At 40.4% G+C, this 26,888-nt stretch overlaps 1 protein-coding gene across 1 annotated transcript in view; it reads left to right on the forward strand.

Moving 5' to 3' along the window:
- The window catches only part of ERBB3 (erb-b2 receptor tyrosine kinase 3), a 107,741-nt gene that overhangs the window by 31,431 nt on the left and 49,422 nt on the right, over positions 1-26,888 (forward strand). Inside the window, exon 2 of the mRNA XM_034412602.3 lies at positions 24,392-24,543. Within this exon, the coding sequence (XP_034268493.2) occupies positions 24,392-24,543 (152 nt within the window). The remainder of the gene's footprint in view (positions 1-24,391; positions 24,544-26,888) is intronic.

The following is a 26,888-nucleotide window of genomic DNA, read 5'->3' on the forward strand; positions in this document are numbered from 1 at the left end:
TTTTATGGGTAAAATTGCAGGCTTACTTTTAATCAAGTTAAAGTTTAATTTTAAAGTTACAGTATTGATCTCCCGCTTCTGAAGTAAACTTACCAAATGAACACAAGGAAGCTTACAAAAAGGCCTAGAATTTTAAGCGGAAGGCTAGAAGGTGAGCAAGGGATGCGGTCTAATTGAGGCTCCTATCACAGCAGGTCTCCCTATAGCTTGGTCATCTTGAAGCTGCGGAGATTATAAGTAGAAAATTGATTTCACAGTACAGGGTGCGCTGTGAAAGTGACATGTAGCTTTCTGGACTTCACAACAAGCCCTTTTGTGGAATGACGGGTTCTCGAACTCTTGGCACACAGCCCAGAAGTTTCCTAATTTGGCTTTGATGAATTTGCTGAAAGGCTATTTTCAGTCCCCACAGGATCAGTCAGAAAACAGAAGCTACCATTCATGTTCAGGTGGCAGGTTACAAATAACCATTTCGGCCCTCCCTTGTGTTTGTAAGGGGGCCTTAAGGTGATTAAAATGGAGAAGAGTCAAATACTTTGTTTATGCCTTATCTTTCTTATGCTCCCAGTTTGACCTTTCTAAAATAATTATTCACAATGAAAACTCGTGTGCAGAGTTGTGATTGTTATCTCGAAACAAGGCTGCTGTGTTTGAGAATTCTGGATCTCCCATCATATGGATGTATTTTTGGAATTTAGCAGGGTGGTTTGGAAGTTATATATCCCAACATGCACACTTTTAACTGGTTGTGCTCTCCAGGAGATGCTAGTTAGTGACCATTTATTTATTTATTCATGGTGAAATTTGTGAAGGGCATTTTGTAGGATATCTTCTAAATTAGGGTTACCGTCCGGCATCTGCAGCTGGCCATAGGGATGCCAAAATGATAAAAAGTGCATTGTGTCATGACAAATTCCATGGATTCAGACTTGTTTTGTGACATCACAATGTTATGTTTCACATTTCAATGTACTTCACTTTCCTGGGGAACTTCTAGTTATCACATAGCCTCAAAATGTCTTTCAATGCTTTACAAGCAGTATAATAAGCAGAAATTCCACAAGAATGTGTTTCTGATATTATTTTCCTTACGGGGTTTTGAGGAGGACAATCTCCACAGTCCGTGATCTCAAATTTATCTGCAAAACTACCTCTGGCTTTCTATCTGGAACAGATGAAGCACAAGTTTCCAACTTTGTCAATCGATGTACTTGAAGCTGTTAACAACTTTGGTGGGTTTCTGATTTAGATCCAAGGTAGTTCAAAATAACTGAAATGTTCTAAAATGCATTAGAATTATTCATGGAAAAGTTGCATCGGTAATGTAAATGATGCATAAAAGAATTCTTCCTGCTCAGATTTCCATCTCTATATATCATAGAGTCCAGGCATTTTCTATCTACTGCATAGCAAAGACAGGGCGGAATTCAAGCCAGTCAAGTCACTTTTTTTTTTTTTTACTGCATCATGGAGTCATATGTACATCCATCCATCCCTCATGCTTTTCCCCTTTGGCATAAGCAAGGATACGCAAAGTACTAAAAAGAGCTAGTCAAGAAATAAACACATGAGCTAGAAAGACGAAAAGCAAATGCAGCTAACTCTACTTTGCAATGCCATTCACTTATTTATTTAGTTACAGTTATATAGGCCACCTGAAGCAATGGGCAAAGAAAGCAAAGAGAAAAAAAATGATATGTGCCCCCTTCCCCATCCCAAGGATGCTGCTAATTATTGAATTTTATTTATTAGGTTTTTATCACGCCTTTATTACTTTATAAGTAACTCAAGGCAGAGAACATACATACTAATCCTTCCTTGTCCTATTTTCCTCACAACATCAATGAGTGTTTTCAGTGGCCTTGTGAGAGTGGAAGCTCCTGGGGCAAATAGAGAGCTCCAAAGTGTGTAGTTCTCCACAGATCATCCCTATTGTCCTATCCAAGTCCCACTGATTTAAGATTTAGGTGAGACTCTTAACAGAACTTCTGAAAACATTCTCATCAGATCCATAGATTCAATACAGGTAGTTCTGGACTTATGACAGTTCATTTAGTGACCATTCAAAGTTACAACAGCACTGTATAAAGTGACTTATGACCATTATTCACACAATTGTGTCAAGAAAAGTCATAAAATATGGCGAAATTCACTTAACAACTGTCTCACTTAGCAACAGAAATTTTGGTCTCAATTGTGGTCGTATATTGTATTGTATTGGCAAGGCAATGACTGATACTTTCAATGCTTGAGAATTGTTCCTGCCTCCAGACTGTTGGTTTTAATACTTGGTACACTGACATTTGTTCTTTAAACTTCTCTCTTCTCTCTGTTTGAAAATCGTACTAACTCCATACACTTATGTCTTTCTCCGTTTTTCTCTTCACCTTGACCCCTTCGCTCTGCTTTTATCCTTTTATTTAGTGATCTGATTCTCAGCTCATTCTCTCATTCTTTATGACAAAATCACTGCATTATACTTCTTTCATACTGTTCACTAACTTTGTATTCAGGCCTCATTCATTTATTACCTGTTCATTTTTAATCCTCTTCTTATTTCACCATATCTACTTGTGGTCAAGCTATTTTTCAACGTTTCTGCCATTATAGCCAACTCTCGCTTCTATATAACCACTTGGCAGAAGCACATTCTTAAGCAGTTATTCTAATTTTTTTCAACAAACAATAATCCCTGCAAAAGGCTACACTATCTGCCTTTCCACTAGCACGTACACATCTTAAAATTCTTTAACTTTCTCCTTTCTAGAAAACACGGAACCAAAACATAGAAATCTACCGTTTATGTGAGCTTTGCAATCATTCACTCTGGTTTCCCTGTCATGTAAAAATACCTTGATCTTTGATGCATTAATTTTCAGATCTACGTGTCTCACTGTATTGCATAGTCTGTCTCATGTTCACAGCAAATAATCAGGTTTCTCAGCCCACCACACAACATTGTTTGCATACAAAAGTACTGAAATATTCACTTCGCCAACACACACATCTCTAATGTCACCACAAGCATTCCTTATATATTTATATGTTTGTACATTAGATATCGGGGTACATCATACATCCAGGCCTTACTTCCTGCGTAACACTAAAAAGGTGTAAACATTGCATTGCAACATACATATTTTACTTTCATCATCTTATCACTCTTGCTGCGTTCAACAGTCAGCTTTCAATTTCATGTTTTTTACAGAAGATTATACAATTCAAACTTATTCACCACCTTACACTTTCTCTACATCAACAAATTTGAGGTAGAGAATTTTCTCACATTATATGTTGAAGCGCTAAAATCTGTTCTGTACATTCATTGTCCAGCAGCAATTCCCACCATATTTTCAAATTTTTTCACATTGTCACTTCTTGTACAGTTTTGATCAAAATACCCCAGTATCATTACCAGTTAATGATTACCAGTTAATTACCAGTTAATGATCTATAGGCTTTGTATCTGCTACTTTTCTTTTTGGAAGAAAGTCATTATTATTCCCCATATATGTGGATTCAATATGCATGCATGTTAAATAAGTTTCTAGCCCCTCCATAAACAATCCACATACATACTGTATTTCAAGATTTGTTCATTCCCACTAGTTAAATTTGCACCCTTACTCTTCAATATTATCGCATTTATTGCTTTTTATTATTTTTCTCATTTTTTCAAGATTTGCCATGACTAGCTGGGTATTGGATTCATCCTGTGTTTAAAGAAATTATATGCCAGCATAGAATGGCAGATGAGAAAATCTATTGTGGAAAAATATAGGGCACAACATTTGGAGCTAGATACATTGAGAAAGAAGCACTTGAGAGGAACACAGAGCAAACACACAACACATGATCCTTGATGAATATCCTGATGTGCAGCCAAAGAAACATGCAACTCACTCCTTCTCTACTTTGAAACTCTTTGAACTCAAAGACGTAACCTTCCTATGCCACAAGGCAAACATTTTTTGAAACTGTGAAACAATTTCAAATCAGTGGTGGATTGCTCCCGGTTCAGTCCGGTTCTATAGAACTGGTAGTAAAACAGTTGGGAGGCTCCACCCACCCACCACAACATCATCATGAGTGATCTGCGCATGTGCAGAAGCGCTCCTGCATGCTCCTGCTGCGAACCGGTAGTAAAGGTAAGTGGAACCCACCCCTGCTTCAAATTTAGTCTGCTATAAACCTGAAGAATGGGGCAGTCAGCTATTAAAAGTGGGAAAAACTTAATTTCTCCTAGACTGTCTCAAACGTAAGAGTTTTTTTGGAACTCCGCTTCTATTTAGTAGAGCTGTGACAGAGAAGAAGCAAATAAAACAACCATATATACAAAAAAAGAGGATATACAGGTAATGCTCGACTTATAACCATTTGAAGTTACAAAAAAAACTGACTTATAAAACTGGTCCTCATACTTACAACTGTTGCATCATCCCTATTGTCAAGTGAACAAAATTCAGGCACTGGGTAACCGGTATGTATTTACAATGATAGCAGCATCTCAGGCAGTAGTGAAATCCTGCTGGTTCTGTCTGGCTCGCACAAGCCGGTAGCGCCAGCGGGACATAGTTCGGCGAATCAGAAGGCTTTGCGCATGCGCAGAGGGTCAAAAATCGGACGTAACGATGGCGCTCACTTCCGAACCGGTAGGGAAGGTAAATAGATTTCACCCCTCATCTTGGGTCCATATGATCGCCATTTGCAATCTTTCCAACTGGCTTATGACAAGCAAAGTCAACAGGAGAAGCTGAATTTGGTTAATCACAACGTGATTCACATAACAACTGCAGTGATTCACGTAACGAATGTGGCAAGAAAGATCATAAAGTCAGGCACGACTCACTTTAAAACTGCCTTGCTCAGCAATGGAAATTCTGGTACTAATTGTGGACTTCAGTGGAGGGCCACTTGCATGATTTGTCATGTCCTTGTCGTAAATTAATTTATTTTAATTTCCAGGAAAGCAAGAATTGGCAAAAGATTGTCCGTATACCATGACTATGGTATTTGACATTTATACACACATGATATTGTAAAACTCAGGGTTCTCAAGTTACATATTTTGAGACTGAGATTTTATTTTTAACTTTCCAAGGGCAACAGCTGTCCAAGTTCTACCTATAGCTATAGGAAACTCAGTCTTCACTATGTAACACATCTATTTGAAAGGCCACATGGACAGAATTTTTGGTATCCCTAACCTAATATTTCTTAACACACCCTTTTGAGGCAGTAGCTGCAATCGAGCACTTTCTCTCATGTCGGTTTAATTTTTAAGAGTTATATTGTTAAAAGCAATTGGATGGCCGCCTGCCTTAGAACAGTAGCTCACAGCAACAATAACAAAAACAACAACATAAAACCATATAACAAAACCTAAAAACTGGTGCGTAAAGGATCCCCTTGGGATGCCCCAAAAATGAACCACAGACCCATCACTATTCCCCAGTCCATGAGTAAAGAGCCAAGTCTTGATGGACTCCGGGAAAATTAAATGGGTGGGGGCTGCCGGATCACCCAAGGGATGTTGTTTCTCAAGGTAGGGGCAGCTGCAGAAAAGGTACACTTTTGGGGACCTGCTAGATGGCAACATTTCAGGGACAGGACCCGAAGTGTGCCTACCCTGTATAATCTGGTAGGACAGGCAGATATTCTCAGGGAGAAGCGGTCCAGTTGTATGTACTGAAATAACATCCAAACTCTTTAAGCTATTTGTGGCAGGGACCTGAAAAGTACCATGCATAGATATGATCCCATCTGTGGTGCAACTGGTTTTTTGTTTTTAGGGGAGGATTTCAGGGAGCCATAATAGTAAGATTGTTGTTGTTGTTGTTGTTGCTTGAAACAAAGGACAAGATAGTGTCTGTCCCCATCTTGAACAGCTACCAAACAGTTTAGCAGCCAAGTCTTATTTCATGGCTGATAATGGAAACAATAGTGCAACCAGAATATATTACCCACTTATAGTACTGTATTAATGTTTATCCAAAATTTTATATGCTTTCCCATCTTGAGACTCTAGCTGGTTTCCAGTAACACAATCAAATAAAATCAACCTCCGTACAGGTTGAAAAACAATGTATGTAATGGAGCATAGCAGAGGGCATGCTTTTCTTTCTGGTTTACGAAGATCTATCGCCTACTTGGGTGTAAGTACAGTAGCATTGTACTGTGGGAAGGAAAATGCATTGTTAATATAAAAATAATACCATGAGCATCGGTAACAGTGGTGGGTTTCAAAAATGTTTACTACCGGTTCTGTGGGTATGGCTTGGTGGGCGTGACATTGCATGGTGGGCGTGACTTGGTGGGCGTGGCAGGGGAAGGATATTATACAATCTCCATTCCCACCCCACTCCAGATGAAGGTTACTGCAAAATCCCCATTTCCTCCTGATCAGCTGGGACTTGGGAGGCAGAGAATAGGTGGGGGTGGGGCCAGTCAGAATTTTTACTACCGGTTCTCCAAACTACTCAAAATTTCCGCTACTGGTTCTCCAGAACTGGTCAGAACCTGCTGAAACCCACCTGTGATCGGTAAGTATATCTGCTCTCTGCCATCTGCTCCATGATTATAAATATTGGGTGTACACTTCTCCTAAAAGGAAGAAAGAATTTTGGGTTAGAGTTTTGGTCCCAGTGCTCTTGTGCGTGCGCGCACATGTGTGCACATGACTTCAAGTCAGTTTCTGACCCCTGATGACTGACTGGACTAGTCCCTGCAGCTTCTTGGCAAAATTTTTCAGAAGTGGTTTGTTTTCACCTTCTTCCCAGGATTCAGAGTGACTGTCCCAAAGTCAACCAGCTGGCTTTGTCCCTAAGGCAGAACTAGAACTCGCTGTCTCCTATTTTCTAGCCTGGTGCCTTAACCACTACACCAGACTGGGCCTTGGAGTACACTTATTAACTCAGGGATAGCTATCAAGCCTCTTTGGAGCTGCCCCCATCACCTGCTACTCTCTGGGTGGGACATTTGGGCCATCCTTAGCTGCACCCTAGCAAACACATGGCATGGTTGCGTCCCTGACTGCATCTTATGAGCTCAAGATGCTTCCTTCATGGGTTTTCTGGCATTTCCCATCTGTCATTCTTTGCTTCAATTTCTAGCCTCAAATCTAAGATGGCTGCTTGATGGTGGGGCTACCCTGTTAATCGTTAATAACAGTAACTGAATGTTTTTATAGTGCTTCTGTCAGGTGCTCCAAGCATTCCTTCACAGCAATGTTACACCTGTAACTGGTTTTTTTTCCTGCCTTGTAAAAGTGGGGTGGGGAGCAGAAGCCGAGCTGAAGAGACCTACATTGTTCCTGAGGAATTCTTGTTAGAGGAGTAATTTCTGTGGAGATTTCCGGGTTCTTGAGCCATTTTCTGTGTCTTAACCATTATTCTTATACTTATACTTTCGTCATTAGAAGGCAGAGTTAAAAACAAAAACAGAATTGGGAAAACAAAGTAGAAGCAGTTGGAATGGAGAGGTATGCACGTAAAAGAATTACGGAGGTGTGTAAACATCAGGGTTGCGTTTCAGGTTGGTTGGGTCAAGGCTAGTCTGTTTGTGCTTTTAATCTGTAAAGGAGCATAGTGGGTGGATAATTATTTACACGGCGATGCCTGTATCCCAGGGCACCACAACATCCAAACACTTCATCGCCAAACTGAAATCATTGACTACCTTGGCAGAACCAAAATAAAAAGTCCTAAACGTGACCCCAGTATTTGGCCGGGAGGGAGGCTGAGAATTGTTCTTATGGTTAGAAATGGAAGAAATGCAGGACAGTTTCATTCTGTCCTCAAATCTTCCATTGGAAGCATAACTTGGAAAGAAAGAAAGCTCAGCCAGAAATCTGCCTGAAATACCCAAGCCAGACTTTGTATATGACTTAAATTTACTCTGATTTGTTGATTTCAGTAGCTACCCACTTAGCTTGGTAGCCCTGTTGCTTTTTGATTGACAGGAACAGGGTTGAAATGGCACAATTTTAATGCTTTTTGGGTAGCTGTGATCTCAGAGATCTCCTGGAATAAAGATGGGAAACAGGTATAAATCACAGGAATGGTGTTTTTTTTCCAGATGTAGAGAGGAGAATCCAGGATCAGTAATCCATGGTCTCTGCTATGTTTTGTACTTGGCCACAAGTGTCAAAGAGCTGCAACCACATTTATCTCCCTCCCAGTAGAATTTTGTTTTAAAATATTGATTTTCCATTTCCTATTAGTGAAGAGAATTCTTCATTCACTCCCAACAGTTCACTCTATATTTGTCCCCATTCAGATGAATAGTGAACAGCTGGATACATAATGAAGTATGTGTTTGTAATATGCAACATCCAAAGTACAGCACACAGTCTTTCAGCAAATGAACATGCAAAGAGGAAGAGTTAATTGAAACAATAGAAGCTGAACAGGTGATATTTTTAGAACCTGCTAGAACATCTTTGAGGGAATCTACCTGTTTTATTGCTGGTTTGCAGAAGATGAAGGAATGAAGGAGTGTTGATTTAGTTGGGGGGAAAAGTAAAATAGAGGAGTAGAAAGAATGATTGATCCCGCAGCATGATGAAGTTACTAGCTTCCTTTCATTGCAGGTAATGAGGAAATGTGTTGATTATTGGACCTGAACAATGTATGTAGTCCTCCACCTGAGAGGCTTTGAGTCATCTACTGGAGAAACAGGGAGTGAACTGTTGGGTGAATTTGGCTTGATGCTATAGCAATTTGTTGATTGAGATTTCTTGTCCAGATTTGCACTTCCTATACTTCAAGTTTCAACTCTTACCCATATTCTGTGATTTCATCTGAAGTGGTGAAAAGGTTGATTACTTTAAAATAATAGATGACTTCATTCTGAATAGCCTTGCCTGAAATGTAAGTTCACTTCTCAAAGAATCATAGAGTTGGAAAAATGTTATTGAGGCCTATCTTTGCTTTGTTCAAGCCTATGGTTGAAGCTGTTAGGATAATGGAGAGTCTACCACTTCTCTGGATGAGTGCTCTTACTGCTAGGAATGTAGTGTTGGAATCTATTTTTCTATCTAATGATTCAATATTCAGTGTCCTGCACTCTGAACGAGACCAAACAAGCCTTGATCCTCTACAAGACACCCTTTTAGGAATATAGAAAGTGCCATCTCCTCTTCATAAGGATAAGCATTCCCAGTTCTATTCTCTTTCCTTAGTTTCTTGCCCTTTGATCATCTTTTATGAACACACTATTTTAGTTCCCTGGTCCTCCTTAAAACCTTCATAGCAATTTGTTAAAAATTATAATCACAATGGTTAAAAAAGTTAACACAAATTTAAAAAATGAAAAGAAAAAAATTGAATGGGCAGAAAATACAATGGAAAAAACCCAGAATGAAAAAATAAAAATAAAATAAAAATATATAAAGAAATTACTTTCCCTTCATCACAAGTATATATTTTAGTAACTTATCATCTTCTCTTAAAATATAGGAAATGATCTCTTCTTCCCTTATCTCATCTGTAAATAAACCCTTAAAACCTCACTGTCTTGTGGTTTCCTCACAAGGAGTAACTGCCTGGAACATTTGTGGGTGATCTCAAGTCCTCTCCTAGTTTGGAGAGAAATTACAAAGAGCTGGTCTATTTATCTCATTCTACTTTGTTCGTCAGTCTACCATTTGTTCTCTGAAAATCTGAGTCCTCTTTAAAATGTGATGTCCAGAGCTGGACATAGAAGTTGAGATGATGTCCAATCAATGCAAAATAATCTATACTTCTACTGATGCAATTGTATTTGTATCTAAAATTGTATCTAAAATTGTATTTCCCTTTCTTGTAACCGTATCACATTTTTGGCTGTTATAGGTAATTCTCAATTTATGATTGGTCACTTAGCAACCATGCAAAGTTATGAAAGATACTGTATCAGCAAGGGTACTTACAACCTGGTTCCCATGCCCACTCCCCTGAAGTCACATGACCGCTTTTCAGGTGCTCAGCAGCCAAACCGCATTTACAGCCATATGCAGCTCCTGTGGCACCTGAAAATGTGTTTTATGATATTTTGCCAAAAACAAACATTTACTTCTGGTTTTCAGCAACACCAGCCCATAGCAAACAATTGGTTCACTTAATGACATGTCATTCACTTAACAAATATGGATTCACTTAACAATCGCATCCATTATGCTCCTGAGCAGAGGACTACTTGTATTCAATTTATAATGAACCACTATCCCAAGTTCCTGTAATCTCTTATCCCATTTCTACATCTGTCATTTGATTTCCATTTATAAGTTAATTTTGTCCCTGTTAATTTTTTGAAAAAGTCTATTTATCTTACCTATCCAGGTGGTTTTAAATTTTTTAAAGTATCCTATTCAGTTTTGTGTCACGTGCAAAGTTAATAAAGATTCTTTCCATGTCCTCATCCAAATCATAAGGATAACTATTGAATAATTCAGAATCCAAGATTGGACCTTGTGATACCATCACTAATATCCTATTCTAGTTTGATTAAATGCCACTGACAAGACTTTTTGAAGGGTGATTTTTGAGCCAGCTATGGATCCATCAACCAATCATTCCATCTAGCCCATACTTAATTAACTGTTAAATAAAATGTTAGGAAGTACTTCCTGAATGCTTTGCTGAAGCAAGATATATTAATCTTAAGCATTTCGACCATGTAATACAGAAATTAAGACCTGAATCAAGCTAAACTCGTGTCTTCATGGATGTGATCATGTAGTTTTCAGGGCAACATTATAGAATTTACTTGCCACTGCTTTTTTTCAGGCTAGCTTTATAGCCCAGTTACCCTTTTTGGTCTCCCATCCAAACAATAGTTTGATTCAGTGTTGCTCAGCTTTCTGAGATCATTCAAGGTGATGGTGCTATCACCTTAATCAGAATATGAGGCAAGGTTAGTTTGGCAAATCTTGTCCTTGACATATCCTTACTGACCTGTGGCAATCAGTGTACGTACAGACTGACATATTTACAGAATTATCTGCTCTAGAATCTTTCCAGTACTTATGTTATGTAGATCCCTGGATTATTTTTTTCTCCTATTTGAAGGTAGGAATATTTGCCTTCCTCCATTTATTTGTCGCTTCACTCATTCTCCAGGATTTTTCTCCAGAAATGTTCAGCCAAACTACAAACAGCAAGCTTCTTCAGTACCCTAGACTGCAATTCCTCTGGTCCTGGAGATTTAAGGTCATTCAAAGGAAGTAGATGTTGCCTGATAATGCTTCTGTCAATCTCAAATTTCAGTACTTGTCCTTCTTTTCACAATTGTCTAGTAAAACATACACCTTCTCCTTAAAGAAGATATGGACAGATAGAATACAGAATAATAGAGAGGACCTTGGAGGTCTTTTAGTCCAGGGGTCTCCAACCTTGGCAACTTTAAAACTTGTGGACTTCAACTCCCAGAATTCCTCAGCTAGCAAAGCTGGCTGAGGAATTCTGGGAGTTGAAGTCCACAAGTCTTAAAATTGCCAAGATTGCCTGTACTAGTCCAAGTGGTTGTCCAATCTCTTTTTAAAAACCTTCAGTGAAGAAGCACCAACAACTTCTGAAGGCAACCCGTTCCACTGGTTAATTGTTCTCACTGACAGAAAATGTCTCCTTAATTCTAGGAGGGAATTAAATAGGATGTTTTCTTTGTGATTTATTGGATTTTGCTATTTTATGCGGTAGCTGACGTACTTATTTTCTTTAAAGATCATTTTCACTAATTCAAAGTGAACTTTCCTCACACAGTTCTGAGCTACCCAGCTTTCATCTCCTAGACAATGCACGTGAGAGCCTTTCTGATCAAGCTATTCATCCTTCAGCCAAACACTTTTCTACCACTTATTATGAAGCACAAGTCCATCTTATACCAGCAGTCCACCATAACTCTCCTGTATAACCAATCATTAGTTTGCAATGGATGACGACACCACCCAATTTCCCAGGTTCTTGAGCTTCCACCCTAGATCTTCAGAGAACAGGGCAACATGTTTGCAGCTGTTTCTTGAAGTATCATTTGTCCTCACATGGATTAGTAGGAAGGGATAATTGGAGTTTATTCTGTCATTTTCCTGAGCCCTGCTCCAGGCAGACAGCACATTTCACAATCTGAAGGGTCCACTTGGAAAACATTTGTTTCAACTTACTATAGTAAAAAATGATCAACTGTTAGTTAGGACTGTTCATTCTCTTATTGCAAGGAACAATAGCATCCCCTCTACTCTTGAAGAAGTTCCCATCCCGCCTCCTGTTTCATAGTGTCTCTTTTTCCTCCTCTGAAAACTCAGAACCGTTTCCCCACCCCCAGCAACTAATTGTCAGGGTCGATGGGAAATGTTACAAAGAATCTATGGATCTAATGGGTTACAATTAATTTCTTCTCCTTGCCTTTTCTTGTTAAAGGTGTGTAGAGTTCATGTTCTTCTTTGTGATAGTTGAAGTAAACCAGGAGTGGCATTCACTTACCTTTGCTACCTGTTCGCAAATGTGAGTGCGCGCACCTCCTCTACGCATGCTCAGAGCCTTCTGTGCATGCGCAGAGGGTCAAAAATGGGACGTGATGATATCCGGGCGGGTGGGCGGAGCCTCCCGCTGCCGGCGCTACCGGATCACACGATCCGGATAGAACCGGCTGAATTTCACCACTGAAGTAAACCCATTTTCCCTGGATCTGCAAAGTGGAACTACAGACTGGAGCAATGAGAAAGTAAAATTTAAACACCGGTGGTTAAACAATTTTGTTTTTACACAACTTCTCTCAATGTACAGTACATGATTTGACACACCCACTCAAGAAGTCAGGGTTATAATTATATTGTCAAAATATAAGTTGATTGTGACCTGCCAAAGGAATCAAAGTTGATTTAGTTATGTAAAATTGCTTTAGTTGGGTCCAGATGACTCTCCAGTGTTCAGAGAATAAATGAGGATGTGTGGATCTTAGTCGACTTCCCTCTTACTTGAAGGATCTTAGTACACATATTCAAGCATATATGGACGGAGCCTTTTTTAAAAAAATGCATGCAGAATACATGTAAGTGAGACTGGCTATGTTCTTTCAGAGCTCCCCATCGACTTTTTATATGCCAAAAGGAACACATCAGTCTTGCTTTTTGTGTGTGTGATTCCTTTGTGGAGCCATGTAGCTGATGGTGACTCACAAGGTTTCAATAAACAGCTTTTCTGGCATTATTTTTTTTAAACATTGAAATGGTTGGGTCCTCTGACTTCTACAGGTGAACCTTGTAGAATTAGAATTAGAGTCAATTTTGCTTAGTGCTTATGGTGCTGGCTTAGAAACCAGGAGACTCTGAGTTCTAGTCCCACTTTAGGCATGAAAATTGGCCCAGTCATTCTCACTCAGCTAACTCACCTCACAGAGTTGTTGTTATGGGGAAAACAGAAGGAGGAAGGAGTATTAGGTATGTTCTCTGCCTTGAGTTATTTTTAAAAATAATAAAGGTGGGATATGAATGGGGGGCATGCAATGGCTCATTCGTTAAAGATGCTGAGCTTGTGCTTATCAGCTGGAAAGATGATAGCCTGAGTTTGAGACCCAAGCACTGTGTGATGGGGTGAGCTCCTCTCCGTGCCCCAGCTTCTGCCCACCTAGCAATTCGAAAGCATGCAAATGTGAATAGATAAAAAGGTACCACTATGGTAGAAGGTAACAGCATTCCATGCGTCTCTGTCAGAGGTGGTATTCAGCAGGTTCTGACCAGTTCTGAAGAACCCCTAGCAGAAATTTTGAGTCGTTCGGAGAACCGGTAAGTATCACCTCTGACTGGCCCTGCCCCTATTTATTCTCTGCCTCCCGAGTCCCAGCTGATCAAGAGGAAATGGGGATTTTGCAGTAACTTTCCCCTGGAGTGGGGAGGGAATGGAGATTTTACAGTATCCTTCCGCTGCCACACCCACCAAGCCACGCCCACCAAGCCATGCCCACAGAATTAAAATAATTTGAATCCTACCACTCGACTCTGTGTATAGTCATGCTGGCCACTTGACCATGAAAATGTTTTCAGACAACACTGGCTCCCTTGATTAAGAAATGGAGATGAGCACTGCCCCCTAGAATTGGACATGGCTGGACAGGGGAAACTTTTACCTTTATGAATAAAATAAATACAAAATAAAATCCTGCATTTCCATGTAAACTTGGCAGTGGCTCTCTAGAGCTCAACCCTGGAACCCTCCAATTCCCAGGGAAAATCAGGGCCTACAAGAAGCAAAGCATGGATCCATTTCACAGTGTGGATGACCTACCCAGTATTTCCAGTGCAAAATTTGAAAGAACACTTAATATATCTGATGACAGTCTCTGATAGGGCATATTTAGTGAGAGTCTCTAGTTTCTATGCCTTCTTTTACAGGAAGTTACTGTTTCCAGCAATGGATTGTATACGTACGTATTAGGAGAGCAATAATTTCCACCTACCAGAGCTAACTCAGGTGTCCTTGCTTTGATAGGACAGAGACCCTGAAATTATGGCAAAGTCTTTGGGGGCTGGCGGAGGAGAAGTCAGTTCTTATCTCAGCCTGGGCAGAGACAAAACTGCTCTTTTTTCTCCCCCTCCACTGCTCAGCTCTGAGTCACGTCTGAGATGTGAATAGCGGCCATGCAAAGGACTTGTCACTATGACAGGGGGACAAAACCCAGTAGGTCTGGCTCCTAGCCCTCGCTGGCTTCCAAACCACTACTTGTCACTTCCTCCCCGCCCCCTCCAGCTCATGCTCAGCATAGACTAAAAAAAAAAAAAAAAAAAAACAAGCACCACCACCCTGGGCCATCCTTGATTCTTTCTTTGTAATCCGTGTCTACGCCATTGAGGCTTGCCACCCAGGGAAAAATATTAGGCGTTTTGGCCTTAAACGCTTAGAGTTGTTCAGAAGGGGGAGTCCGAACGGGGATCCTAGTCTCCAAGGCTGAAGTAGGAAAGGGGGGGAGGGCAGATGATTGAGAGGTAGTAAACATTTCTTCCCTCTTTTCCTTCCACCCCTCTTTTTTGTACCCCCCCCCCTCCTTTGTACTGTTATCTCTTCAGGAAGTGCCTCCATATGTCTGGCTGTGGCCTCTCTCCCAGGCTGGAGCCACTGTCTGGATTAGAGAGAAGGGGTTGTGTGTGCAAAGTTGCCAGTGCTCTCTGATTCTCTGCCTATTTTGCCCACTGAGAGAGGAGGCTGCCAGCAGAATGGACTAGGACGGATGTGTCACTCATGTCTGGGAGTAAGAAATGGACTCTCAAAGGCGAGCTTCCCATATACAACACCGCATCTTCCTCCACAGTGCCAAGACCATTCAACCTCGACTTACAAAGAAAGTGTGTGTGTGTGTGTGTGTGTGTGTGTGTGTGTGTGTGTGTGTGTTAACAAAGCACAGGCAATCCTCGACTTACGACCACAGTTGAACCCAAAATTTCTATTGCAAAGCAAGTTAAGTGAGTTTTGCCCCGTTTTGCCACAGTTGTTAAGTGAATCACTGCAACTGTTAAGTTAGCAATACGGTTGTTAAGTGAATCTGGCTTCCTCATTGACTTTGCTTGTCGGAAGGTCGCAAAAGGGGATCACATGACCCTGGGACATGGCAATCGTCATAAATATTAGTCAGCTGCTAATTGCCAAATTGCCACATGACCATGGGGATGCTGCAACAGTTGTAAGTGTGAAAAATGGTCATATGTCACTTGTTTCAGTGCCATAACTTTGAAAAGTCACTAAACAAACTGTTGGGGTATCACTTTGAGAGATTCAGTTGCATGCTCTTGAAAACTATTTGGGTGTTACAGCTACTCTTCTTGCTTGGCTTGACCAACTCCTGCTTAAAAAAATCTACAGCAGGGGTTCCCAACCTGTGGGCTGCGGCCCACTAGTGGGCTGTGAGGGGTTTACAATCGGGCTGCATAAACAGCCAATGAGCGCACGCACATCCTCATTTGTGCAAGCAGCGGGCAAGCACGCGCACACATTCTTCATTTAAGTGAGTGGCAGGTGTGTGTGCACGCTGCTTGCACAAATGGAACTGCAGATGCACTCTTGCTAGCCTCTCGCCCAGAACCATCCCCTCTCCTCCCCCGCTGGTCCGCAAAGCCGGAAATGTTGGGGAACTCTGGTCTACAGTATATGAGGGAAGAAAAGAACACGGCTGGCCAACCGCAAGGCCAAGGCATTAGTTACAACCTGGTGCACTTCACAAGATCCCTGTGAACATGAATCTACTTGTGAGGACCTACCTGATGAAGCTGTCTTGAGAAAGCAAGTTCTAGTAGATCTGGCCGCTGCTTAGAGGTGAGACTAACCGGAATACCTGTGTGTGCTGCTTTTCATGGATTCTGTGAAAGAAAAAAGGGGGCTCTTAATATGCAAAATAAACTCCAGGCTTTCCAAGGAGATGCTAGTTGCTATAGTGGCACCTCAGGGACTCTAACTTGAGAAAGGATAATAACAACTTTCATTTTCTAATAATCAAATGCATTATATATTTCTGCTGCAGAATGCCTGGACCCGGTCTTCCCTGACACTTTATGATTGCCTTGACCGTAAGGATGCTAGTCAGGAACTGAAGTTAAACTCAGTTGGAGAGTACCATATTGTGGAAATTAGCAATGTAAAGCTAACCGAAGGCAAAAGGATATTTTAGCAGGTTCACTTTTTCTTCTCTTGTAGCATCCTTAGATGCACCTACCAGTCTTTCTTCTGCATAATGGACAGATGCCCGTTTTCATTTCTGAAACGCTAGGATGAGGATAAGGAACCTTTAGCCCATCAGACAATGACTCAGTGTCCCTCACCCTTGGCCATGATAGTTGGAGTTGGGGGGGGGTTTGTAGTTCAGGGACATCAGGTGGCTACCGCTACTCATTCCTGCCCTAGAGCAGAGGTGCCCATTCCTTGTTATCCTTGCACTGTAACTTAAATTTATTTATTTATTTATTTATTTATTTATTTATTTATTTATTTATTGGTTCGATTTATATGCTGCCCTTCTCCAGAGACTCAGGCCGGCTTACAATGCGTTATGCAATAACCTTCATACTTTTGTATATACCTGCTTAGTAGGGCTTTCGCCCCCCCCAAGCGGTGTTCTTTTTTATACAAAGTCAGCTTATTGCCCCCACAATCTGGGTCCTCATTTTACCTACCTTGAAAGGATGGAAGGCTGAGTCAACCTTGAGCCTGGTGAGATTTGAACTTGCAGTAATTGCAGGCAGCTGGTGCTACTTAACAGCACTTTAGTCTGCTGTGCCACCAAGGCTCATAGGATGGATTCCTTCATGAGATTATCAGTCATGTTAACCTTCTGCAACGGAGAGACTCTTGAACCAATTGTATATGATTTCTTGGATTAGCCAGATGACATTAAAATCCAAGTATTGTCTGTTTCTGTGGGTCCTCAAAAAGTTACACACACACACACACACACACACACCCCAGTGTGCTAATTGAGTGGCTGTTGTGCAGCTGCCTGATAGCCCTGTGGGTTCATTGGAAGAATACACCCAACAAAACAGAAAGGAGGGATGGGAGCAAAACCCAAGCCAGTCCCTCTGCAGGGGTGGGGGAAAGGGGGTCCTTTCAGAGCAGATCCACTTCTATGTCTTCTTGTAGCCTTGGGGTAAGATCTTTTATGTCCTTGCTAGGGTGGAGTTCTTAGCCAGGCCTCCAGTTCCGTCCACCTTCCCGTGGATAATCAACCCGTTGTTGTCCAGCCAGGACATTGCCTAAAGCAGCCTCTTCAGAACACAGCAGCTCCATCCAAGGACAATGCAACCCCTGTGACTGGACTTCCCGCTCTTTTCAGATCTGGCAGGGGTTTCTGTCTCCACACCCAAGAGGCCTAATTCTTCTGTGAACGCTTGGACCCTCTGGATGATTCATGGGGTGAAAAAGATTTGATTTACGAGAGCGGACAGAACTGATTTTAAATGATTGAATGGACTTCTAATATGTCTCTCAAGTCAAATTCATCAAGCGGGATCAGTCTTCTAACTTGACTGGAGATGCATCAGAGAAGCAGTTAATCATTAAACAAGGAGTTGCGAACTTCTAGATGTTGCTGAACTACAAAGTCAGGGTAGTGCAAGGGTTAAAGTGCCAGGCTGGCACCAGGAACACGTGGCCATTCAAGCTCACCACTTTGGGTCTGTCTCTCTCTCTTAGCCAAGTTGTCGCTGCAGAGAAAAATTGGAAATGGGTTGAGCTCCTTATCACAACAATAACAATAAGATACGCCAGCATCCTTTCTGACTCTCCTGTCTGGGGCTGCCAAGAGTTGTGGTGTAGCAACATCTGGAGGCCCATTACTTCTCTCCCTCTTGCTCAAGAATTCTCTGTTGTCATTTCTAGCCACAACTGTATCTCTTTGTCCTCGTCCCCATGGTTGAGAAAGTTGTGATACGTGTTTGGAAAGCCAAATCCTGTTGTGTTCTGGGTACCAACCTACCCTCTGAATGTCACGCACTCTAAACTCCTGATTGGTTGAGACTGTTGGTTCAGCCGGTTGGTTAGTGGGTTGTGCCACACTTGGCAAAAGAAGCTGCCCAGCCAGTTTGGCGGTGTGTCAGTTTGGAGGCGATAGGAGGAGAAAGCTTGTGGGCTTAGGAAGGTTTGCATTTAACTCCCGTAAACTTCATAGATGTTAAACAACTGTACACACCCAAGCTAGGGCCTTCAATAGGGCAAACAATTCAATAGTGACAAGCCTAGCATTCTCCCCTAAAAGCTTTATTAATTTCTAGACGTTCCTTTTTATGAATTGAATTGCTATCTTGATTATGTGGAAATAAACCCACTGAACTTAATAGGGCTTTGTTCTGAGTGTAAACAAAGTTCTCCATTTCTTAGTTGAAGAACAAGAAACAAGCAAGATAGGTGTGTGTATACATTTATCTCCTAGAATTTATTTTCTAAGTGTTGAAGAATACAGCTTTTATTATTCAGTGACAAGGCTAAAATATTTTTACTCGTTCTATCACTGAAATTGCTTCTTTACGCACCTACAAACTACTATTTATTTCCTGTATTTGAGGTGGGGTTTTTGGACCAGTAACTTATTTATTAGTTACATTTGTTTGCTGGCCACATTGCTCCCAGGCCTAGGATCAGAGGTCAACCAGTGAAGCGACTGGAAGAATTAGACAAAACAAAAGAACACTTTTTTACACAGTGTATGATGAACATGTAAAGTTTGTTTCCATAAGAATAAGAACTTGGATGGCTTTAAAAGGAGATCCTTTTAAATCCACAGAGGACCGTTGTTTAAAGAGCCATGAGTTTTGAAAAGTCAGTCTTCAAGAGAGCTCCGTGAGTATTATAGGGCCTAGAGACATCAACAATATTCTGCAGAAGCTAATGCATCCCTGCAAATATTTCATATAATGAAAAAATTAACATGGGGGAAAAGGGAAGGTCACTTTTGATGGCTAGCTCTAATTTTTAAGCAGAGTGAAAAATTTGGGGGAAAAAACCCATAGTTTCAGCCACATGTTCTAGTTATAATTTTTGGGGGGAAAGAATGCAGGGGCCTGTTGTAGAATTCAGTGCTCTTTGCTAGTTCTCTTTCCTGAGAGCGGAAACAAATAATTTTGGTGGAGTCTGTAGACATGAGAGGCTGCAGATTGGATGTTTGTTTGGAAAGGCTGGATGTTCAAGTTCTTCTTGTGTCTTCATATCCATCATATGCACTGACTATAGTTTCAATTATGTGATGACTGCTTTTCACGCATCTTAATGTCCCAACCCAATACTTACCCTTCTGAAATTTTGCAAGGTCCCTCCCCTTAAATGCCTTTCTGATGTAACTATTTTTCAAATTGATTGCTAAGGTGCAGGAGGTCTGTGGGTCTGTCTTGGGATGGGGCTGCCAGAAGTGCTTGTCAAAAGCTGCTAGGGAAAGTTGCAGATAAACCAGTTGCCGAGTGCTCTAATCAGATGACTCTGGGGATGTTGTGACAGTTGCAACTATAAGAACTTGTTCAACACCATCATAACTTCAAATGTTTGCTGAATGATGGTCACTAAACGAGGATGACCTGTATCCTTTATCACCATATGTTAACTGGGCCAGTACTTCTGTAACAGAGAAATTATGACAGCCTTAGCAGATAAGCAGATTCCATAATTTTTTATGGAAACATAGTTCTGGAGAAGATAGAAGTAGACCATTTTCTTTCTTCTTAGCAGGAAATCCAACTGATTATGTGCCATCAAATTGTTTTTGACTCTTAACTATCACATAAATAGATTTTCTCCATGATGATCTGTCTCTAACCTGGTTCTTCAGCTCTACTAATGGTGTACTCATCACCACTGTAACTGAGTTCATCCATTTTGTTGTTGCTTGTTTTCTTCTTCTTTTTCCTTCCAAATTTCCCAGCATTAACGTTTTTCCAGAGAGCTGAAATATGGTAGGATAATTTGACCCACAGACCTGTACCTTAGCAATCAATATGAAATGAGAACTCTGGGTTGATTTGTTCAATGATCCATGATTTGTTGTTTTGGCTGTCTAAGTTATTCTCAGGAGTTTTTTCTAATATCATAGTTCAAAGGTGTCAATACTCTTCCTATCCTGCTTCTTTAAAGTTCATCTTTTGCTTTTATAAAGTGTCACATCACAGCATTTGAATATCTTTTCCAAGGCCTTGATGCCTGCTTTAGCAAGTGCTGGTCTGCAGCATATTTCTTGACTAAGCTGTATTCATTGAAACCTTACTTCGCATATTTGATTTATTTATTTGTAAAATTTATTAGCCACCCATCTGAGATTTGATCCCCAAAAGCAGTTCTGGAACTAAGCAGGAAGCTTTTCAAATGTATTTGCCATTCTGTTTGTTGACTATGTATAACAGTTGATACTCTTGCCTTAATGGCTATGAAAAGTTTACAAAAATCGACATCCAGGGACGCAGGCAATATATTACTACAGAAATATTCAAAATGCACTATCTAGCTTGTTTGTCACTCAAATCACCCAATCTACAGATTAGAGACAAATGCAAAATAATGGCCAGTAAGATGGCGGCGTGTGCTCAGCCTGGGAATTTGTTTCAATCCAAGAACAATTCTGTTCACAGAGAAATCTATCCCATCTCCTCCTGCCAAGTTTTCTAGATTTTAATTTGGGTGAGAGAAAATGCTTTTGTTTCTGCTGCTACTGTGAAATCTTTGCTGACCTGCCGTGAAGCTGTATGCAGCAGGCCAAATTCTGTTGCAATTCCCTTTCACTTGTGTAAGGATATATTAGAAATGACAGAGGGTTGATGCAAATTCCATAATTGGGGACAATTTGCATCCTGTCATCATGATACAAATGGTACAAATACATACAAATGATGGAATTTGCATCATTTATTTCATCATGTAGATTTACTCTTCATCTCCCCCCAAATTGGGGGGAAATGGGTTCTCTCCCTCCCCACTAGTTCAATAAAGTGAGGTGTCACTACTGAGGATCTCTGAAGGTGTTACAATAAACAGCTGTTGATGTTGTGCTTTAATCCATTCTAGCCAATTAACAAAGATGGGGTCCCCACCCTCTAGTTATTCCTCCTATAGTGTATTTATATGCAGGAACCTGATTTAAGAATCTATAGTACTTGTGCATAAGAAATAGGAGGTGAGGTATGCATTTAAAAGCTGAACAGGACGTTCTCCTTGGTTATTTATTAACTCTGAATCAATGCACTCATGGAAAACAACCAGTGGGTCAAAGCTCCCTTAACCTATGATTTGTGACCAGAGTGTGGACCTGCAAATACCAAATACTCACGGCTGTACTGTACCTCTGTTTTTAGAGCAAAATAATCCAGTCCAGAACCTTCACTGAGGACTTCTCTGCTTTCTTTTAATATGCCTGTATCCAAGCTGGCCTCTCTTTCACCTTTGCCGATAAACATGATTCAGCACAGTAATACTCCGCCCGTGTACAAATTAATCAATATTGAAACAGCTTTGTAAGTGTTTAGTCATAGTACTCCACCTATCTTCATAGACTCCTTTAATTAAAAAGGCACATGAGTTTAAAGAATCAGGCTTTAAAAATTTCAATTACTGTACAAGGGTGCCTTTTGGGCCTCACAGACCTTCTGTCGGAAACAAGCTGTGGGGAGAATTTGACTGTTTTGATTTACCTTCAGGGAGAGGACACTGAATGTGCGAATGCTCACAATTTTCATTCATGCATGTCACTTAAGACTGGTTGACTTTGGTCAAAGCTAGGAAGTAGGACACCAGGATGACAGTTTTCTACCCCTTTCTACGCTTTTGGTAAGACCTGTTTGTCATCCAGTAGAGCAGCATTTTCCAACCTCACACCCTCTAGGTAGGTAGAGACTGCGCGTTTTAAACATTTCTAGTTAGCATTCATATCTTGAAACTCGGAGGCTTCATTGTAAAAGTGAATTATAGGCCTATGCTCCATATTCAGGGGTTGACCATTCTTTCTTGATGTGATGGATCTTCACATTGTGTGAAACTAAAATGTTTTGGCTTTCCTAAGAAACATTGAGCTTTTTCTGATTGGCTGGGACTCCTACTCCTCAGGGTAAATGTTTAGAAGTTAGGGAGAGGGAAGAGTTAATAATAACTTGTAAGTGGGAAAAAGAGGAAGAGGAGGTGGAAGAGGAGGAAGAAGAAAACAACAACAGGTACAGGATAGGCAGTACCTGACTGGACAGTAGTGCCTGTGACAGGAATCTAGCTGTGCTAGTAGACCACCACTTAAATATGGATCAGCAGGTTGGTGCAGCTGCCAAAAAAGCCAGCACAGTCCTAGGTTGCAACATCAGATAGTATCGCTCTGTACTGTACTAGTGAGACCACATTTGGAATACTCTGTCCAGTTCTGCGTCCAGTTTCCACAATATAAAAAAGATGCTGAGGCCCTGGAAAGAGTGCAGAGAAGTACAACAAGGATGATAAGGGGTCAGGGGGCTAAATTGTGTGATAAACAGCGAAGGGAACTATCATAGGTATGTTTAGCCTATGAAAGGAAGGCTTAAGGGAGACATGATGGGCCGTCGTAGGGAAGAGGAGTTGATTTATTCTCCATAGCATCTAGAGTAGGACAAGAAGCAATGGGTGGAAGCTCATCAAAGGGAGAGCCAACCTGGAAATAAGGAGGGATTTTCTAACAGTGCAAACAATTAATGAGTGGAACAGCTTGCCTCTTGGAGTTGTGGATGCTCCATCACTAGAGGTTTTCAAGAAATGACTGGACAACCGAGATGGTATAAGAACTCCTGCCTTGGGTAAGGGGTTGGAGTAGAAGACCTCTAAGGTCCCTTCCAGCCCTATAATTCTATGAACAATGGAGAATATAAAATGTTCTAGTTTGTACGTCACACACTTGAAATTTCTCTTTGGATATTAGCCAACATTACATTATCCTTCTGAGGAATTCACAGGTAGATGACTATCTCTAATGTTAATAGTTCCGAGAAGGAAGCAAAAACAACAACAACAACAACAACAAAAAAGAATTTGGAAGAGCTCTTATTGGATTTTGTCATATCATCTGATTTTTCTTATCAGTTTAGATTAGCGGCAACCTATTTTAGGAAAAGCCCTTTATGGATTATATCTCTGTTTCTTACATATTTTTGTTTTGTGTATCTTTGTTCCTCTGCCTTGGAAGCATTAGAGTCCTTGGGAAATATTTAAGGGCAATAGATTCTCTGCTTCTTAGCTTTTCAAATGTATCTGAGATTGATGCAGGGTATTTTGGCAGTAGATTTATTCCCAGTCTTCCATTCCTTACAGTTCCTCCTACCAGTTAAAATAACCTAAGCAAAGTGAACAGGGACAAAATTGACCAGAGTTTGAACTGTCAATTGCCTTGAAATGGAAGCTTCCCATCAATAGAAACTATAGAGAGATAATGAGATTTTGCGCAATTACAAGCCCTTGGTCATGATGCCATTGGATCACCTAAGAACTTATTCCATCACAAAGGGAGGATGATTAGACATCCTCCCTTGTCCCAGAAGAATTTTTCAAATAATGCAGGAAGGGATAACAACAATATCTTAGCACCTTCATAAAAATCTAATTCATGTGTTTTTAGATGGAACCCATGACAGTGAAGCTAACCTCAGACTGATAATTTTTTTTTTTGCTTTAATTTATATGCCGGTCTTCTCCGGAAACTCAGGGCGGTTTACAATTTGAAAGAATAGAGCCCTGTAAGAACTTTGATTGGACTGTAACACCTTATCTGCTCCATTCCTGATATTTACTAGTGCCATGCTCTGGTGGAAATGGTTGATCAAAGCAGAAAGTGATGATATATGGATGATTTTGCTTTTTATGATGCAAACTATTATAGAATAAGTACTGAACTATGTTATGTCTGGTGGGCTTCATGAATGATTTATGCATTCCTTTTCTTTTCTTTCTTGTTGCAGTTTGTGCAGGCACCCAAAATGAGCTCAGTGTGACAGGAGATGCCCAGCAACGGTATCAGACGCTATATAAAATGTACAACAACTGTGAGATCGTCATGGGCAACCTTGAGATAGTGCTCATTGGACAAAACCAGGATCTTTCTTTCTTGCAGGTAACTAGATGTGGTGGACACATTTTCCTTTTTTCAGCAGGTGTGAAACTAGCGTAGAAAATGTGGGAAATCTTGGCTTCTTCCATCTACGTTCACCAGACTGAAGTTATCTATTCCAACTTTCTGTTTTTATTAGTGATTGTACATAGACCTGACAAATGATGGTCATGCTCTCACTTGCTCCTGGCAGATTTAAAAAAAAAAAAAAAGTGATAGACTACATCTCACTTTGTTATATTTTCCAATAATCTTCTATTTAATTGGATAGATTGCAGGGAAAAACCAGAAAATGCTTACATGCCCATTCCATTGTGTCTCATCATTCTTTTCCCTTCCCTAATACCTGAATCATGAGACACTAATGATTGTGAATAATTTAAATAATTTATCCAAGGGACATGCCAAATTTTTTTACCCTAAAGAGCTTTACTCAGAAGTAAACACATTTAGGATTAATGCCTCATTATATAATGTTTTGAAGTCAGTGTCAACAATTTCAGTAGATCTTAGATTATGACTTATTCAGCAAAGTAATATTTTTTTTTTATAGGTAACCCCAGATATAGGAAGGAAGTCTAGTTTGGTTAAAAAGAAAAAAGAGGAATTTGTTTGGTTAAGAAAAACATAGAATATGTGGATAGTAGTTGGCTAAAAATGTCTCTGTTGGGTTAATTTGTTTTCATTTCGTGATTGAGGCAGTGGAGGTTTGGATTATGCTCAGAGAAGTGGCTACAAGGGATGACATACCCATCTCTAAATGGCTAGATGGTAACATTAATCTAGACTGAGCTTGCCTATGGAATGCGGGCTCCATGGCATCACCAGTAAAAAAAAACAACAACAATTGGGGCAAAGTGATCAAAGTTAACTTTCTGTCCTTCCAATGGCACAATAATCTGTCAATTATTAACCCAGTGGCTGTTTTCGAAATCTTGGAGGTCCTTTCCGTGCCCATTTGCTGTCTTACAAAAACATTTCCTGAAGGTAGCCAACTCCTGACTCCAATACTGCCACATAGTTAACCAAAGAGCTCATCATGTGGTGAAGATCGCCACGCAATATGGCAGCTGGCTGAAAGAGAACTGGTTACGTATATGGCCGATAGGCCTGTTATTGCATCAGTTATAACAACCAATGTCAAGCCCTGATTATTCACACATTATGTATATCTTGGTTATGTTTAGAATTTTCTGGATTTATTTATTTTACTTCAGATATTGTATTTTTCAAGAAGATAAAGACTTTTACGTTTTACTTATTTCTTTGTGACTTCATGAACCCATCTGTATATGCAGATATATGGGATACGCATGAGTAAAATGCATCTCTTTACATCTACATTTCTGGGGGAAAACTGAAATTTAATCATGATTTCTCAATCCCAAACAAAAGCAAATACTAATAAAATGAGAGAGAGGATAATGGTGGAGGAGATGTGGCAGGATTGATATAAAAAGTCTGAAAACTATTTCCTTAAATAAAGAACTGGGAATATAAATGTAAGCAATTGTAGCAAGACTTAGCTAGCAGTGAGAAATTCAGCACTAATTTTTATGAAAATAGAATGTAGAATATAGAGTATGATATTCTCTATTGGCCAAGTGTGATTGGACATACCAGGAATTTGTCTCCATGCAGAAGCTCTCAGTGTACATACAAACAACAAAATAATATAATTATAAGATACCAATAGGAGAAGGTAATAGAAAAGATGAGAGAATATTGCAAAGAACTGGGTGTGTGCAGCAAAGGAATTATGAAAGTATGAAATGTTTAATATACATTTACATCAGGGGTGGGTTCTACTTACCTTTACTACTGGATCGCAACGGGGCCATGTTCGTGCGCTTGCTTTGCTCGGGCGCGCACTTGCTTTGCTCGCGTGCATGCTTGCGTGTGTGCTTGCCTGATGACATCGGGGTCAGTGGGCGGAGCCTCCCAACGGTATTACTACTGGTTCTATAGAACCGGTCCAAACCGGGGGCAACCCACCACTGATTTACATGTTATAGGGAATATTTAAGTTTTTAGATATGGATTATATCCAAATAACAGTGTAATATAAGGATATGGAGTCTACCTGAAAGCATGGGGTGGGAAATGTTTTTGTCTATATCCCACATAATTTCTGCCAACTATACTGCTTCTCAGACACAGCTGGCTGGGTAAAATTAAAAAATGAATGGTGGTAGCTCTCCAAGATCTAGCCCTCTTTCCTGTTTGGCACATTTCAATCAGAAATCACTCCCCACTCCCTTCTGATTTATTGCTCCTTGGCAGTGACCTCTATTTGAAGATGTGAGTCTGTTTAGCTTCACTCTACTCATTGATCCTTTCCACCAACT

The sequence above is a fragment of the Pantherophis guttatus genome, chromosome 2, assembly GCF_059756535.1.
Source record: "Pantherophis guttatus breed Tessera chromosome 2, ASM5975653v1, whole genome shotgun sequence".
In the NCBI taxonomy this organism is placed as follows: domain Eukaryota; kingdom Metazoa; phylum Chordata; class Lepidosauria; order Squamata; family Colubridae; genus Pantherophis; species Pantherophis guttatus.